Genomic DNA, 18,725 nt, shown 5'->3' on the forward strand with positions numbered 1-18,725 from the left:
AACTATTTAAAGGGACACGGTGGTCATAGCTTATTTTTTTTAGTAGAGGGGGGTGAGACAGGGTTTTTCTGTGTAGCTATGGAGTCTCCTGGAACTTGCTCCATAGACCAGGCTGGCCTTGAACTCTCTGAGATCCACCTGCCTCTCCCCCCCAAGTGCTGGGGTTAAAGGCGTGTGCCACCACTGCAGGGCCTTCCTTAGGTTAGCTCTTAAGCAAGCTGTTTCACAGCTTGTCCTTAGGCCTACCCAGCAGCTTACATCTGATTGTCAACTTGGTTATCAGGACAGGTGACAGCAGGTACTCTCTACCTTCCATAGCAAATTTGATATTTGATGCTGTAGATGGAGCTGCCGGCTGCTTCCCGCCACCTGGCCTCCGGCCACCGGCTAGCTTTACCCTCTTTTAAACACTGCTTGGCCCATTAACTCTAGCCCTTTACTGGTTAACTCTCACATCTTAATTAACCCATTTCTAATAATGTGTGTAGCACCACAAGGTGGTGGCTTACCAGGAAGGATCTTAACCTGAGTCCATCTTGGAGAGGAGAGCTATAGTGTCTGCCTCATTGCCTTCTTCCCCCCAGCATTCTGTTTACTCTGCCTACCTAATTTTCTGTCCTGTCAAAGGGCCAAGGCAGTTTCTTTATTAACCAATGAAAGTAACACATAGACAGATGACCCTCCTCCATCATGATGCCATTCATATCTCAGTTATGGTCTCTTCTGTAGGAACCTTTTCCATCTCTTCCTTGTAATGACTGAGACCTTGCTTGGCCCCATTACTGTCACAATGACACCATCACTTGGCTGATCTGGCTCTTTACTGTATCTTCCCTCAATCCAAAGGCCCATAATTCTATTTGTCCCTCACGTTGGCTGTCAAACGCAGACCCTGATGGTGCTTTGACTGAACTTCTATGAATGCCACACAGGCTGTCTTTCATGTCCTCCTTCAGATTCATCCCAGGGATGTTCTTTATTAACTTATTTTGTTTTTATTAAGCTATATATCTTTTTCCCACTCCTCTTCCTTCCTCCCCCCCCCCAATTCTTTGGAACTGTGTATTGTAGTCTGGTTATCCTTCGCTTTACTTTATATCTTCTAACCACTTATGAGCGAGTATATATTGTGTTTGTTTTCTGAGTCTGGGTTACCTCACTCGGGATGACTTTTTTCTAGTTCCATCCATTTGCCTGCAAATTTCATATCATTGTTTTTTACTGTTAATACATCATTATGTAAATGTACATTTTCTTTATCCATTCTTCAGTTGAGGGGCATCTAGTTGTTTCCAAGTTATTACCAATAATGCTGCTATGAATATTGTTGAGCAAGTGTCCTTGTGGTATGATTGAGTATCCTTTGGGTATATGCCCAAGAGTGATATCCCTGGGTCTTGAGGTAGATTGATTCCCAATTTTCTGAGAAACCGCCATACTGATTTCCAGAATGTCATGTACAAGATTGCACTCCCACCAGCAGTAGAGGAGTGTTCCCAACTCCATATCCTCTCCAGGGATGCTCTTGCTCTTAACATAAGCATTGACTCTGAGCTTCTGTGACTTAGGTGGCTGTAATTGATCACCGCTGAACACTTAATGTCTAGGTTTCATTTCCGTTTCGGTTACACCACTTCCTAGCACAACTTAATCATGCTTTTGAACCCCAAGCTTTGTACAGTTTTCTGTTTTGTTTTGAACCTCAAACAGAATTTCTAACAAAGAACTGCTCTAGCTATATACCAAGGGGGAAAGCTCAAGGCTTTGCTCCCAAATGACCTCAAGAAGTTGGCTTTTTAAGTATCAATGCTTCAAACTTCTTGCCTCGTGGCTTTATTTTCCTAGTTCTTACCTATGTCAGTGTAGTACTGTCCAGCTAAAGGGGACAGTTACAGTGGCTTCAGGGCTAAACGCTGTTAGAGTCCTTGGCTAAGTAGGAGACCACTGATGACAGAAAAAAATTAGACCCAAAGCTAGTGTCTCAGAAATGGACTGAAGTAAGAATGGCCGCCTGTGACATTGGGACATCTAGGTTCACGCATGGTTGCAGCTTTTTGGAAGCTTGTTTTGGAAGACATGTAGGATGTCTCAATTAAAATGTCCCTCATGCTACCATCACAGGGCCTTCTGACAACGTTCATGTGTGCCATGCCCACCCTGTTGGTACTGTCGAATGAATTCTTCAGATTCAGCAGCCCTGAAGGGGCTCCTCACAGGTTGAATGACAGAAAGAAGGAAGAGTGGAAAGACAGACAGACACCAGAGGCTCCCAGAGTTCAGAGAACCAGTTCAGTACCATCCCGTGAGCACTGACAGATTAACGTCAATCGTTGCTTTTTTTTCCCCACAAGAAGGGAATTTCACAGAATATTGATACAAACACAAAACCAGTTAAAAAGATGAAGCCCTAGGGTTGGTGGGGGAAGCCACCAGTCACTGTAATGAGAAGATTAAAAGAATTCAAGATGAACAAATTATTATGCTTCATTTCCATTTTATTATATTACAATGCACAGTCATAAGCTTCCTTGGACTAGTCCCCTTTCAAGTGGATCCTTTTATGGACAACCTTTACGTATGCTAAGAACAAAATACTGCCATCCTTCTGAAAAACAGTAGGAGAAATCCAGAGATGTAACCAAACTCCAGTCAGAACCTTTTTTACTGCAGAACACGCTAAGCTATTAAGTCATTAGGAACACAGGAAGCTGTAAGAAATGACTTATATGCTGCAAGAATTTATACATATAATTATGTATACTAGATAAGTTATCAGCCTGTTGAATTCTAGAACAATTTATAAAATGACCCATGCTTGCTATTTTTTTATTAGTGTTAGGTTACCACACAGGCATGAATTCCTTTAGTGGCACACTAAACTACTAGAAACTAGAAAAATCTACCTCTTCTAGAGCAAAAAATGCCTTATAAACTCAGAGGAATTACCTCCTGGTGGTAATCACACACTAAGAATCCCTTGAAGAGTTTACGAAGTTATTACTAAAAAATTACACTATTTTAGAATCCATTGACATTTTAAGATTTTTAGTAAAGAGATGCACTTTCTTTTCTCTTTTAAAGACAGGGTCTCATGGAATCCAGGCTGGCTTCAAACTTGCTGTGTAGCTGAGGATGACCTGTAATCGTCCTACCTCCGCCTCCCAAGTGCTGGGATTTCAGGCATATGCCACCATGCCACATGTGTGTGAAGGTCAGAGACCTTCTACTGTGTACGTCTTAGGGTTGAAACTCAGATTCTCAGGCTTGGCAGCAAGCCCCTCCCATTCCCCTACAGAACAATAGCATCTAGTAGGGAATGGACTTTAAAATATTCACTTGGACAGTGGTTATGAATTATTTTCCCACGATGTGTTCTGTACTGTTCCTGTCTGAGAAAGAGCAGCAGCCCTTAATAGAAACTGAACCCTGATGTAAGCTTATTGCCACCAACATTTGATAGCCAAGTTTGGCTTTCAGTAAGATCAAATCTATAGGGAAAAATTTATTTCACAAGATCAGACTAGCCTACAACCGTCTGAAGTATCTTCATTGCCCTTTATGTTATATACAGGCACAATATCTATTAAGGAAAATAAAATGCTTTGGAAATTATCAAACATTTCTCGTTTCTCCTATACACATACATAAATTCAACTCTTTTTAAAGGCTCAGATTTCATTAAAATGATTATTTCTATCTCTACCCACTCAGTGATGTTTTATTAAAACTGTTTATCTGACATCCTAAAATTTCACCTCCTAAAAGGGTAAAATCCAAGAATTGGATGGCAGTACAAATTGGGGGGCAGTTTATAATGCTTATTTACAAACTCTCTCCTCAACCACACTGAAAACTATTGGTATAGAATGCCTTTTTCTATCCCAAAACCTAATAGAGATCTGCATGTAACATGGTGTAATGACTACCAAGGATCTAGGCTAGTGGTACGGTTAAGAATTTATTTGCTTTAAAGCCTGAAAGAACATTTAACCTTTACACATACTTCAAATAACCATGCATCCTAAACACCAGAGTTCCCTACCAGGATTCCAAAGCAAACCAAAGCTGGGTAAGATTTTCAAGTCTGTGGGACCACAGAATGCTAGTTTCTTGTGACTGAAACCTCAGCCAAGAAGACACTTGTGAGATGATGTCTGCATGACTTCTAAGTTAGTGATAGAAGACTTGGAGAGTGGGGAAGGGTTTCTCACACACTAAGAAATGTTGTCAGAACCAGGTGCCCTTCACATGGAAGGCTCTGCTGGGGAAGCTAGCCCCGCTTATTGGGAGCTGATAATCTTCCCTTCAGTTCTAGAAACTTCATAAAAACTAAAGTCTTAGAAAACATAAATAAGATCCTCAAAGTGTATTGTCTTCACACACTTTACAGTTATTAAATGAATGAGTCTACTTATAGATTTTGGTATGTTTATTCTCAACCACATTCTTCCCCGATACTAACTTCAGCCACTCACTCACTGGACATTTACTACAGAGCTACAAAATAGCAAGCCCTGGGCTGGGAAGGTAGTGAGAAACAATGAGCGCACAGTCTCTGTCTTGAAGAAAGGCAGCCATGTACTGTGGACTAATGCTATACACATTTACCTCCTACGAGTTCACAGACTGCAGCAGCAGCAGAAGACACTTTCCCCCGTGACTGTGGGCAGACCTCTGTTCTTCTAGAGTCAAACGCCACCAATGCTTCTTTTGCTTTTAATTTTATTTGGCAAAGCAGAGCTGTATAAACTGTGCAGACTAGCAACAGCTTACACAGCGTGTTAGGCGCAGATACAGTATGAGCAGCAAACTAGAAACAGAAAACTATATTGAGCTACAACCTCCTATCATTTTTAGAGAGAGGAAAATTACATCAGAGATGTCCAATCTGAACAGCTAGTGCTTACAGGACACCACCTGCCGTCGTCTGAGGTTTCAGTATTTACAAACAACTAGTTTTAAGGTAACAGCAGCTGATTGTATCTACAACATGCTATCCTATGACACCACGTCGAAAGCTTTAAAAAGAAAGCTCATCTCTATTTTCTTAGTAGCATCTAACAGACATCAGCTACCAAGAAACCTAGACTTGTGAATGGTGGTGTTATCTGATGCACAAAAGAAATCTGATAAATTAATATTGGGACAGAATTAAGTGTTCAAGAAAAGCAAAGCCATTCTTCAAAACTAATTAATAAACTAGGTTTTCCATGTGGAGAACCCTTTCTTTTAATATTTTTAAAATAAAGTGTGGGCATGTTAAAACAACACACAAATTTATACTTTGCAGCCCTCCTCTACCAGTTTGGCTCTGCGCCTCTTTGAATTAGGAAATCCTACAAAACCACACATTTTCATGCTGAAAATAAGAGTGTAACAAAGTCCAAAACAAGCTGTGATGCTGTTGGTTTTCAAATGCTTTAAGGACCGAGATGAGCAATCCACTGCAATGTTATAGACTGGTCAAGCTCATGTTGCTTTATAGTTCATCTCTGGGGAGAAAAGAGAGAAATGTAATTAGGAGTCACATGCTGTGATTTGGCACTCTAACAATTTAGACACAACACTCAAGTCAGTAAAATGTGCAGATTCCAAGCAATGCAATAAGAGAAATGAAAGCACAAATAGCTCCAAGCCAAAGCAAAACCGGACATCAGTCACCCCAAGCATCTTTCATGCTACTCCACAACACAGCAGGAAACCACAAAACCCAAACTGATTTTAGACCTAAAGTTAAACGTCTTTCTTTGAGGCTAAAAAGTCAGAAAAATTATGACTTCTGTCTAGGACCATCTTGCTAATCTCCTTATTGATTCTAAGATGACAGCCTAAACACTTAAGAGTTCAAATTATTTTTTAAGAGTTCTATTCACGCTGGGTGGTAGTGGCACATGCCTTTAATCCCAGCACTGGGGGGCAGGGGCAGGTGGATTTCTGAGTTCAAGGCCAGCCTGGTCTACAAACCGGCTCCAAAGCTACACAGAGAAACTATTGTCTCAAAAAACCAAACCAAAACAGAAAAAGAATTCTATTCACAAAACTGGATAAAGAGTCTTGCTTGGAAAGTCTGTTAGCACTTGCAGCCTGAACTCTGGAGAAGAGCCCGTTTGCAGGTGTCTTATGCCTGTCAGCTGATCTCATTAAGGCAGCCTATCGGCTCCAAAGAAACCATTCGCTCAGCCACTGCAGCACTGGGCCAGCAACTGCCAGTGAGAGGAAGGAAGGAGTAAAAATGCAGTGTAAAGGAAAGTGGATGGCATATAAATTCTACCTCAATTCAGTGTGCATAAATGAAGCATCACAGAGTCCGGAAGCCTCATTTGAAGCTACCAAGTGACAAAAGCATCACTTAAACACTCTGTATTTCAGGGATGACAAAGTATGGTTTTGCAATTAATTCTCAAATGACTGGGAGAATAAGACATACATATCTGTAGAGCTGAAGTGTGAGCCGCAGACAGAGATGGTGACTGGCAATGGGCAACGATGGCAGAAGCTCAGCTCTGCACACCTCCACCACCCTGTCTCAGCAACACCAAAGACGAATGCTTTATAAAAGCTGTGGATATGGAAGAGACATAATTATAGGGAGAACTTTCATGTCCCAAAGAGGTGCTGAGTTCAAGGCTTACCAAATAATGTGCCTTTTAAGTTGTATTTTATAAATGGTACAAGAAAAAATTGCTTTCTCTAATAAGCCCCCTTTTATGTTACATTACTGGAGCATATGTGAGAGTGTGTATATAGTGTACAGAGGCCAGAGGTTGATCTCTGTGTCTCCCTCAGTTACTCCCCACTTTAGTTTTTGATATGGGATCTACTTATTAATCTAGAGCATCAAGGTTAGCCAACCAGTAAGCCCACAGGACACCCACTCCTCCCTTCCCCTACTCACTAAGTGCTGGAATTACAGACACATGCCACCACAGCCAGCTTTTACATGGTGCCAGGGATCTGAACTCAGGCTCTTATTCTTGCACAGTAAGCACTTTATAAGCCAAGCCACCTCTCCAGCCCCTGGATTATCTTTTACACGATAATTATCAGTTCTACCCCCTCCTAATACAGTCCTTTAACCACACTATTATAATTAGCATAGAACAATCTTTACCAGAATTAATGCAAATGTTAAGATTATAAGTCTACAGGAGTCACATGCTCTAGTCACACAGTCTGAACACCCGTGTCTTTTAAAGCATGAATTAGGATACTAAATTATAAAACTTGTATTTACTTATAGCAAGTATTTACTTATACTTAATACTAACTAAATAATTAGTAACTAAGTTTTAATGCCCATCAAGAACACCTAACACATCTCCAAATATCCTCTACATTGCATTTTCTCTTGGGGGAGGGGGGGTGCTGGGGATCAAACTTAAAGCCTTATGCATGCTAGGCAAGTAATCTACTACTGGGGCACATCTGGAGTTTCTTCACATTTTCCCAATAAAGAAAAAGAAATTAGGCTCATAGACTGGAATTTTAAATCTTTTTTTTTTTTTTAAATATTTATTTATTTATTATGTATACAATATTCTGTGTCTGTGTATGCCTGAAGGCCAGAAGAGGGCACCAGACCTCATTACAGATGGCTGTGAGCCACCATGTGGTTGCTGGGAATTGAACTCAGGACCTTATGCAGAGCAGGCAATGCTCTTAACCGCTGAGCCATCTCTCCAGCCCCTGGAATTTTAAATCTTAAGGTACTAAGGAAAGCTAACATTTGCTGTGAAAACACAAAGACAACTTCCACACATGACAATTTTCTCAAATCCATTCAACTTTCTAGCTACTAAAATTTCCCAACTGTTCAAAATTCTGCTTATCTCACTTACATGCACAGATTATTTACAATAAAAGGTAGCATTCCCATATTTGCTCATTAAAATGGCTATATATGTTAAATGTCGTCAGTGGGTTGCAACTATGTAAGTCTGTTGTATTAAGTTTTTATAGTTCCATGTTGGTAATACTAAATCATATATATTGTCATTCAAGAACAAATGAGGATTGGAGAGATGGCTCAGTAGCTAAGAGCACTTGCTCTTCTTGCGGAGGTCCTGAGTTCAATTCCTAGCAATTACATGGTGGCTCACAACCATCTATAGTGAGATCTGGTGCCCTCTTCTGGTGTGCAAACATACATACAGGGCAAACTGTACATAATAATTTTTTGTTTTGTTTTGTTTTTCGAGACAGGGTTTCTCTGTAGTTTTGGAGCCTGTCCTGGAACTCTCTCTGTAGACCAGGTTGGCCTCAAACTCAGAGATCCGCCTGTCTCTGTCTCCTGAGTGCTAGGATTAAAAGCATGCGCCAACCACTACCATTCCCCTGACAGAGCTCAATGCCTGGGCCCCACATAGGAGGGGAGAGCGGACTTCTCCAAGTTGTTCTCAGAGCTCCACACCCATGTGGCACACATGCATGTACCATGCGCAAAGAAAAATTTAAAAGTCATTAAAAGGTACCTGCCTTCTTTAGAGAGAGCAAAATTAAAAGTTCTGTTGTACTTACATCATTTTTTTAATTTAAAATACAAAACAAACCAAAACCAAAAACTCCCTCTTAAAAGAAGAAGCTTGTCAAGTAGAAAAGATTCTAAGGCAAAGACACCGTCAGCCCACCCTGATTTGGGCACCGGCTTTAAGCACCTAGCTAGACACTCCAGTATGCTGCTGTCACTTCTCTCCAGGGGAGAAGTGGTGTCAGCTTCAAAGGGAACATCCAGCTGATACTGTGATGCGCAAGCAGGCAGCAGCTTTCTGATGAGCCATGCGATGCAGTGTGAGAAGAGGGCTGTGAGAACAGTACTGTGTGCATGTCCTCCAGGGAGACTGCGACACCTGCTCACTCACTCGACAGCCTTGGAATCCCTCCCCTCCCCAAACTTAGCTAGAAGAGCTCAGAACTGGCCGGCCTAAAGTATGATGACACATTTACTTCTTACAATGGCTCTAAAACCATGCTGCACACCCAGAAACTGACCCAAAGTAACAATCCAAAAGCTAGACCATCTTCTCCAGGACTGATCTTTTTTTAAATGTCAAACATTTTTCCCCTTTACAAATCTTTCTTTCTCCTTGTCCCAGTGGTATTAGAAGGAATGAACAAGGCAAGAAATGGTGGCTCTTTTCTAGATCAAAACATTTATTTCCACACCTATTATAGCAGCTATAAACATGACTTAGAAATATTCAGGAAAATAGTGTCTTTCCCCTTTTTTTCCAAGACAGGGTTTCTCTGTGTAGTCCTAGCTGTCCTACAATCACTCTGTAGACCAGACTGGCCTTGAACTCACAGAGATCTGCTTGTCTCTGCCTCCTAAGTGGAATGCATCAATCTGAAAGAAGAACAGACCAGGCCACATTTGTCACACGGCTCATGGGAGGAGTTTCTGATGCTTTAATGGAGCAGCATGAAGGAAGCCACCAAACATAGCTCTTGCAGGCTAATTAATGTCTTAAAGTCCACACCCTTTCACCTTGAATGTGTGGAAGAAGAAAGAGCAGAAGAGAAAATCACTTCCACCTGGACCACTGCTTTTCTTTATCTGTTAAAGGCACGTATATCACCCCCATCAGAGGCTTCATTTTGACACTGCCATCTTGTAGCTTGTCATACTGCTCCAACATTTGGTTTCCTCCTGCAGGACCAACTGGCAATATCAATCTTCCACCAGGCTTTAACTGGTCTATTAACTAGGATAAAAAAGAAAAGGCCCACAAATACACCAAATTACAGATGTGAAAAAGTCACCTGACAGCACCATAAGCAATGTTCAATGTCAATGGACAAAAGCAGAAACACACTCCATGTAGTCACTTCTTAGTGATTTTACCATCAATCAGGATCCCTCAAGCATAACATAACCCATAGTGGCTCAAGTCCCTCACAAGTGGCACAGTACTTGCATATATATAACACACTGCACACCCAGCCTCATTTGCACCATCTCTAGGTTACTAGTATTCTAACAGAGGGCCACTGTAAGGACTTGACACAGTACTCAGTGACAGCAAACGTAAATGCTGCTCTTTCAACTGTCTGGACCTCCCCTCATCCAAAAACATATTTTTCATTCCCTGTTGGCTGAAAACATAGTAACATACTCCCCACTTAGCCATTTACCTCTCGTCCCCCACTACTAAAGTACAAGTTATCTGATGATGGACTATGCTGTGTCCTCACAGCACCTGACACAACACCTGCTATAACTAAAAAGCTCAGTATGTTTGGGCAGAACCAACGACAACAGAGAATTCCAATGCCAGTGCAGTGTGTTCCAGATCTTTGTGGAAGGGGAGATGGAGAAGGGAAAAGTACAGAAAATTAACAAGGAACTGCTATCCTATTACCGTGGAATCTAGGGCATGACTGAGACAATGGTAAGGGAATCCTAATGCCATGACTGCATTTAGGAGTCCTGGCACCAGCAGAGTGGGAAAGTAGGGCTGGGCTCCTTCATTGATATGATGAGGGTAATCCTATGAATGCAGAACCAGACTACCCTTCCGGTCTGAAAATGGTTAAATCATATTCTACCCTTTGAATAATACAACGTTATATTATTCAAAAAAAAGCAAGAAAGAAACCTGACTTTGGATAGGATAGTACTGCCCCAGAGAAGGTTTCTTTCAGTTAAAATCTGGTCACTTTCCATTTTAATTTTCTTAAGGAACACTTGATTACTGTGTTGCCCTTGACTTATTATCCTGAGTTCTAACAGTCATAATAGGAGATGTCTTCCTCCCGATCCAGGCTTGCTCCCAAAGTCAGTCCTTTCATCTACATCTTCTTAGCATCACATTTATACTTCAAATCTACATAAGGACTGAGCTCTTAATATGCAGGGTCCTCCTATGCCCAAGTCAAACCACCATCACTAAACTAAGACTGTAGGAAGACAGCCTGAGTTCTGAGCTGGAGGCTCCAAGAACTCTGACCCAGTCCAGGTTCCATCATCAGTGCCTCCTTGACTACTCAACAAATTCTCTCACACAGACATTTTCTTTTCTATCTAATAAACTATTAGCATTTAATATTAACTAGAACGTATGAACGTCTAAGTATATTCTGTACTTCATCTGGAACTCATCGCTACATTGCTATATAAATATTTTAAGTTTTAGGACTAAAGCACACAAATACAAAAAAAAAAGCCCAACTTACTGCCTGGGGCACAACTGGGGCAGCAGCTCCTACATGAATAGCATCGTAAGGAGCTTCTTCAGCATATCCCATTCTTCCATCACCCACTGAAAGAGAAGTTACACTTTGAAAATCTGTGCAGGTCACACTTGGTGTGAAGAATTCTAGCAGAGGAGTCGGGGAAGAGACTTTCATGACTTCATATATCCTTAAGACACAGAAGGCACTGGTGGAAGAACAGTTAGCCTAACTAAAATTAAGAATTTCTTAATTCAGCCTCATAAGGGCTGGGCATGTACCTCCATGGTACAGCGACTACCCTGCATGTGGAAGGCCATGGGTATGATCAAGAGCAGTGCAAAATAAACGAATGAATGAATGAGTAAAAGTAAGGTGGCAATAAAATGAAAATGCGTACCACCAAGGGGGGAGAAATGTACGTAAAGTAACAGACTAACTGCTAGAACACCCATCTCAAAGATAATAATGCAACCAGATATCTGGACAGGCACCTGACAAGAGGGAAATCCAAATGGGCAAACATGAAAACAAACTCAACCCCAATGATGACAGGAAAACACCAAGCTGGGATCATAAGCAATGCAACGTTGTGTGTTCATTAAAAATGGACCAAAAAAACCCTGTTTTTATCCTACGTATTTCAATGAAGATGAAGGATACTGAAAATCCACTTAAAAAGAAACATTAAGTTTCGTGCTACTCACCAACTAGCCGTACTCGTCCTGAAGACAGAAGCATTGGGTCGTCCTTTTTGACGTTGTTTATTGAGTCATCTACTAGTTCTTTAATGTGATCAATTCCTATGACTTTTCCACTTTGTCCAACCTGGAAAACAGAAAGTAGTTCAAGAGTTCGTATTAGTAAATTTGCTTTTCTGGAGTGTCTTTAAAATGTTCCCTTAATTAAAATCATATTCTGCAATGAGAAATAAAAAACAGTTTTAAGTCATTAATCTAAAATCTCAGTTTATTGCAATTACCATATACAACTTTTTCAACTTTTTGAATTTTATTTAAGCAATTATAAAGTTAAAATAAATTACAAAACCTTACTAAGAAATCTGCATCCCTTTTATATTTATAATTTTTTTCTTTTGATTGTTTGAGACAGGGTTTCTCTGTGTAACAGTCCTGACTGACCTGGAACGATCCACCTGCCTTTGCCTCCCTGAGTACTGAGATTAAAGGCATGCACCACCACCTGTTCTTTTGTTTTTTGTTTTGGTTTGGTTTGGTTTTTTGTTTCGGTTTTTTTGTTTTGTTTTGTTTTGTTTTGTTTTTCCTTGAGACAGGTTCTCACTGTATAGTCCTGGCTGCCCTGGAACTTGCTATGTAGACCACACTGCATCTAATTCAGAGACTGACCTGGCTCTGCCTCTTGAGTGCTGGAATTAAAGGCATGTGCCACCACTGTCCAGTCTAGATTTCTAATTTTTAAATCCAGAACTCATTCAGGTATGATGGGTGGCAAATGCCTTTAGTTCTTACACTTAGGAAGCGGAGGCAGGTGGATCAGTGAGTTCAAGACCAGCCTGTTCTACACAGTGAGTTCCGGTCACAATTATATGACGAGATCCATCTCAAAAAACTAATATATTTTTCCTGGGCAGTGGTGGTGCACACCTTTAATCCCAGCACTCAGAAGGCAGCGGCAGGTGGATCACTGTGAGCTCGAGGCCAGCCTGGTCTATATAACGAGTTCCAGGAGAATCAGGACCATAGTGAAACCCTGTCTTGAAACAAACAAACAAACAAGAAGAAAACTAATATATATGTTTAAAACCAGAACTTTGTGGCAGGATTTAACTAACAATATTTAATATGTATGAACTCTAACTAAAAGGGTAATTTAAAAACTACTCAAATATTGACTCAAGGCACAGTGGTACATGAGTTAAGACATAAGTTTTACAGATCTTGTCTCCAAAAGATAAATTAAATTTTTAAAAATCAGGTATTATATAAAATTTTTAAGAAGCCAGGTACTTTATTCACCGACCACCCATAATCTGGGGGTCCGAGGCAGGAGAGGTTAGTCTGACCACATAATAAAAATGAGACAAGCCTGGGTTGTATTGTGAGGTCTTGTTTCAAACAAAGCAAAAACAAGAAATGGTGAGGTGGGATTTTTACATTCAACTCTACTGCTTTTAGTGAAAAATATGAAAATACATATAGAAGCCAGGTGTGGTGGCACATGCCTTTAATACCAGCACTCAGAGCCAGGTCAATCTCTGAATTAGATGCCAGTGTGGTCTGCACAGCAAGTCCAGGGCAGCCAGGACCACACAGTGAGACCCTGTCTCAAAAAAAGAAAATTCATAAATATATAAAAACGACTTAAGTATCAACACTGATAACAAAATAAAGAATAACAGAATAAAGGCCTGAACAAACTCCTGGGTCCTACCTGAATACTAAGAAAAAATGGGGTCTATACCTCATAAATGAGAAAGAAAAGAACACATGATAAACACACAGAACACTGATAACTACAGGTAAATGCTTGAAAAACAGTATCTTTTTAAAAGACAACTAAGAAACCTTTTTTTTACTACATTTATTTGCTTATTTTACGTGTAGGAGGCATGTGCCATGGCACATGTGGAGAGGGCAGAGAACATGTGGGAAACTGTTCTCTCTTCCTCCCATGTGGCTCCAGGAATGAACTCAGTCTGTCAGGACTGGCAGCAAGTGCCTTTACCCGATTAAGTCATCTTATTGGTCCCCTAATGATATTTTTAAGTGAATATTCCTTTGAAACCAGTAACATATCAACACTAGAGAATGATTTGCTAATTAAACGCTATTTTTAGCTTTTTATAAAAGAATTCCTGATACCCAGTTCTGAGGACTTGAACTCTATAAAACCAATAAAACACTAGAAAAGATCGTGGCCCTCACTGTGTGCTGGCCACTAATCTTAAATATTTAACAAATGGCAAGAAAAAAATTTAGACAAAACTCTTATCTCTATAGAGTTACACTGCAGGATCTACTGCACATCTAGACAGAGCACACATCTCACGTTACATTGACCAGGACCTCTCTGGACACAGAGTTCCTCATCACCAACCTGCCAGGACTCTGAGCACAGACGGCGGTCACTCCAGGTGCTTTAGTGAACCCCTGCCTATACTCTGGACAGCTTCACCAGATAAGCCTCTTTGCTAAACACTGAGGTACAGTAAGCAAGCCAGCACCTCACCTTTTTCTAAGGAAAAGCTCTTAGGAAACATGCAAGACAGCCTAAAACCAGGCCAGCTTCACACTCTTCTGTCAGATGAGAACTAAACAGAACTGGGCTGCCATGTTGGGGTCACGTGGGGTCACCCTGGACTACACAAGACTGAATCTGTCTAAATGAGTTCACACAAAGGTGATCCCAGCACTTGGGATCACATGCCTCTAATCACAGCACTAGGAAGGTAGAGAAAGGATTTTAAGGTGAAAGGAGACAGGAGTTCAGGCAGTCTGAGGTTTTGTGGAGACAGATGGAGTCTGGACATACAGTCTGAGGACAGGATCACCCCTTCAGTCTGAGCATTGGTAAAGGTAAAAGAACTCTCTAGTGGCTGGCCTCTCTGCTTCTCTGATCTTCAGCATTAACCCCTATATCTGACTCTGGGTTTTTATTATTAAGATCAACTAGAACTCGTGCTATACCGCCCAGTTAAGTCTGGCTTTCTAAATCCAGCTACATAAGAACCCAGGGAAGCCCCTAGGCTTTTCTAGTAGACAAGCTAAATAAATTCTCTTTGAGTTCTACAGTTTGGGGTTTAAATGTTCGATCACTTGCAACTATAATCCTACTTTTTGTTGGTTTGGTTTTTTTTTTTGTTTTGTTTTGTTTTTGAGACAGGTTTATCTGTGTAGCTCTGGTTGTCCTGGAACTCACTCGGTAGTCCAGGCTGGCCTGAACTCAGAGATCCGCCTGCTTTCTGGGTGCGTGCATACCTCTACCTGGTTTAAATTACCAAATTAATAGAACAAAACAAAGATTAAAACTACTAGTAAGAATAAACCATGTAACCATAGCTAATCATGTAATAAATTTCTAGTAGCCTCATGAGGGAGATTAAAGTTCTTACCATCCGTGCAAAACATGCAGTGAGGATTCCGCTTCCAGATCCTACATCAAGGGCTTTAGCACCTTCATGTAACTGGTCAAACAGAAGTTCTAGTGCATATGCATGCTGCCAAAAGAAAATTAACCAAATGTTCATTTCTTCTTGAAGCCCATACATCACCTCATGTCAGTAGTTGGCAACACTCTACTGAAGTTCTTTCTACTACTAAACTATATTCAGGTATGAATGCATTATAACAAATATCAATATTGAAGAGATTCAAGGTAGCTTCAATCTTTTATAACAAAAAATGTAATAAAGTTACTAAACATAGCTGTAATAATAACAATAAGTCATATAATATAAAGTTCTGGGTGTGGTGTTGCACACCTCTAATCCTAACATTCAGGAGGCAGAAGTCAACCTGGTTTACATGGTGAGTTCCAGGCCAGGCCAGCCAGGGCTACATAGTTAAGACCCTGATGCTGGTGGCCTATCTCCAAATGGGTCTGATGACATGGGACGGATTTGTGAAGTCAGCACTTTGAAGAAACTGTGACTACCTGTTTTAAACAAGTGGCCCCAGATAGCCTGGATCATTTTTATTTATATAATTTTAATGGTCTGCATAAACAGTTTTATAATCAGATTTGTTCCTGTAAGTTTCTAAAAATGGTTACAATAATTACTAGTTTGTTCCTTTACTTCTTTCACCTTCCATCTTTCCCACTGGTAACTACTACCTATTTGATCTATAGCTCTAATGTTAGAAGCGTAAGCAGTGTTGCAAGCTACAAAGGAAGTTTTCTAACTCGGCAACCTACAATAGAACAGTATGCTCAGTTGGCAGCATTTGCGGTTACAGCGTTATGCAGAGTGAGAGACAGTTTTGTCTTTATCGGTTAACATTTACATCTGGTAGGATCTGGGTTCCTACAATCAACTCACCAGCCAAAGCTGGATCAATTCATTCTACATTCTGTACCATTCCCTCTCCTCTGGGGATATACCCGGTTTTTCCTTTTATCCTATAAGTAACATAACTTAGAAACTTACTCTTATTGGTTGGCACTGTTTATCTCTTGTTCTCATGCCCTTCTCCTCTCAACTTAGGATATTGGCACAGCTATCAAACAACTGTGGGCTTCTATGATTCTGCTTCAATCCCTGTCTCTAGACTGTTCCCATTAACTCCTGATACCATCTATTTATTAGCATTTCTCCTAGACTCTTGTGGTTAAACTCATTCTCTCCACAGGTTATGCAAATTTGTAATATTAAATTTCATGAACTACTGTGACTCTTCCAGGCTAGTTACAAGGGGCACTGGAAAGGCAACAACAGCCTGTTCTTAAGTCTGAACTCATGGTCACACCTGAAATATCAAAGGCTTTAGGGGCTGAATTAGTCCACTATATTTTTAACATCTCTGGCTCACTCAGAGGAGAGTCACCAGGGGAGTTTTCCTCTGTAACAGCTATTTTACCCTGAGCAAGTGAAACTAAAGGTCACCAGCAGTGTGGCCAGCATAAATGAAAGCAAGGAGAGCAGGTAGCACTTATGCCCCCGGGGTCAGGCCCAGAATTATGCAGTGAACTATCTACAAGCTTTGCCAAATGGGTCAGGGTCTCCCTACGCCTTGCCACAAGCGACCTTGTTTGTGCTACTGTCAGGCCTTGTTCCCTTAAGTCACATGGCTCCTGCCACCCAAAATCTTAGAATTATCTGGCCACCGGGGCAAATACCTTTAACCCCAGCATTTTGGAGGCAGAGGCAGAAGGCTCTCTGTGAGTTCAAGGCCAGCCTGGTCTACAAAGCAAATTACAGGACAGCCAAGATTGTTACACAGAGAAACCCTGCCTCAAAAAAAAAAAAAAAAAAAGAATTATCTGTATATTATGTTAAATTCTCCCCCTCCACCCACTCCCGGCCCTAAAACAGGGCTTCTCTGTGTAGCTTTGGAGCCTGACCTGGAACTAGCTCTGTAGACTGGGCTAGCCTTGAACTCACAGAGATCCACCTGCCTCTGCCTCCTGAGTGCTGGGATTAAAGACGGGTGCCACCACCAGGCTTTTTGTTTTTCTTTTTTTTTTTAATAAAAATAGTTTTTAAAAAGTAACTAAGGTGTGTGTGTATGTGTGTGTGGCCATATGGCCTTCCAAACACAACTTTACTGTTGCAACACACACACACACATGAATATAACAACCAGTTTCCTCTTTCCAATGTAAAGTATTACCAATTTTGATCACTAGCAACCTGACTGATGAAAAATGGCCCTTTACTAATATTAATTTGAAATATACTAATTTCCATGAAATAACTTTTATTTATTAGTCAATAATACTGCATTTCTTTCTCAAAAAACTATCAATCTTGTCCTTTATTTTTCTTTGGGACTTTTCTTCTACTAATTTCAAAGATACTCATAAAAACATGTGTTTTTATGAATACTTATTGAATTTTTCTATTTTGTCATACATATTATAAGTATTTCTTAGCTTTTCTCATTTTAGCTTAGTTTCTAGCATTTTTCTCTACAACCCCAAGCCCCTTTTTGAGTTAGAGTCCTACTACCTAGCTCAAGATGACCTTGTATGATGGTTTGAAAGAAAATAGAACCCAAAGGGAATGGCACTATTAGGAGGAGCGGATTGGCTGGAGTACGTGTGGTCGTGTTGGAGGAAGTATATCACTGTGGAGGCAGGCTTTGCGGTGGTCTCATATATGCTCAAGCCACACCCGGTGAGAAAGACCACTTTCTATTGCCTACCTATCAAGATGTAAGAATTCTCAGCACCTTCTCCACTACCATGTCTGCCTGCACACCTCCATACTTCCAGCTGCCATTCTCTCTACCATGTCGATAATGGACTGAACCTCTGAACTGTAAGGGAGCCACCCCATTTAAATGTTTTCTTTATAAGAGTTGCCATGGTCACGGTGTCTCCACAACAATAGAAACCCTAAGATACCTGTCACTATGTAGTTAAGGCTGGCACCAAACTCACAATTCTCCTGCCTCAACCTCCCAAGGGTGTGCACTACCATATCCAACTCTAAAAGTCTTATGTTTTTAATTACAAGACATATTTAGGGCAGCTAAGATGGCTCAGAAGATAAAGACGCTTGATGCCAAGCCTGACAACCTGAATTCAAACTCCAAGACCTACATGGTAAAAGGTGAGATAAGATCTATAAAAAGTTGTTCTTGACCCTCCATATGCCCTTCCACACACCCAAAAGAAATAAATAATGTGACGGGGCAGTGGTCGCGCACGCCTTTAATCCCAGCACTCGGGAGGCAGAGACAGGTGGATCTCTGAGTTCGAAGCCAGCCTGGTCTACAAGAGCTAGTTACAGGACAGGCACCAAAACTACAGAGAAACCTTGTCTCGAAAAAAAACAAAGCAAAACAAAAAAGAAATAAATAATGTAATAAAAACATCTTTTAAAAAGATATACCATGAATCCCAGCACTCGG

The 18,725-nt window shown here is 40.8% G+C and overlaps 1 protein-coding gene across 3 annotated transcripts in view; it reads right to left on the reverse strand.

Annotated features, from left to right (window-relative positions):
* Window positions 1-2,487: 2,487 nt before the first annotated feature.
* The window catches only part of Pcmt1 (protein-L-isoaspartate (D-aspartate) O-methyltransferase), a 34,242-nt gene continuing 18,004 nt past the window's right edge, over window positions 2,488-18,725 (reverse strand). The window contains exons 4-8 of one of the 3 annotated variants that reach the window (XM_057761637.1): window positions 15,263-15,367; window positions 11,877-11,997; window positions 11,173-11,258; window positions 9,532-9,701; window positions 2,488-5,492 (exon numbers count right to left, since the gene is read on the reverse strand). In XM_057761637.1, coding sequence (XP_057617620.1) covers window positions 5,480-5,492; window positions 9,532-9,701; window positions 11,173-11,258; window positions 11,877-11,997; window positions 15,263-15,367 — 495 coding nt within the window. In that variant the 3' untranslated portion in view covers window positions 2,488-5,479. Of the gene's footprint in view, window positions 5,493-9,476; window positions 9,702-11,172; window positions 11,259-11,876; window positions 11,998-15,262; window positions 15,368-18,725 lie in introns of all 3 variants that reach the window. The other 2 variants (XM_057761639.1, XM_057761638.1) reach the window with 2 other exon arrangements.

The sequence above is a fragment of the Chionomys nivalis genome, chromosome 2, assembly GCF_950005125.1.
Source record: "Chionomys nivalis chromosome 2, mChiNiv1.1, whole genome shotgun sequence".
In the NCBI taxonomy this organism is placed as follows: Eukaryota; Metazoa; Chordata; class Mammalia; order Rodentia; family Cricetidae; genus Chionomys; species Chionomys nivalis.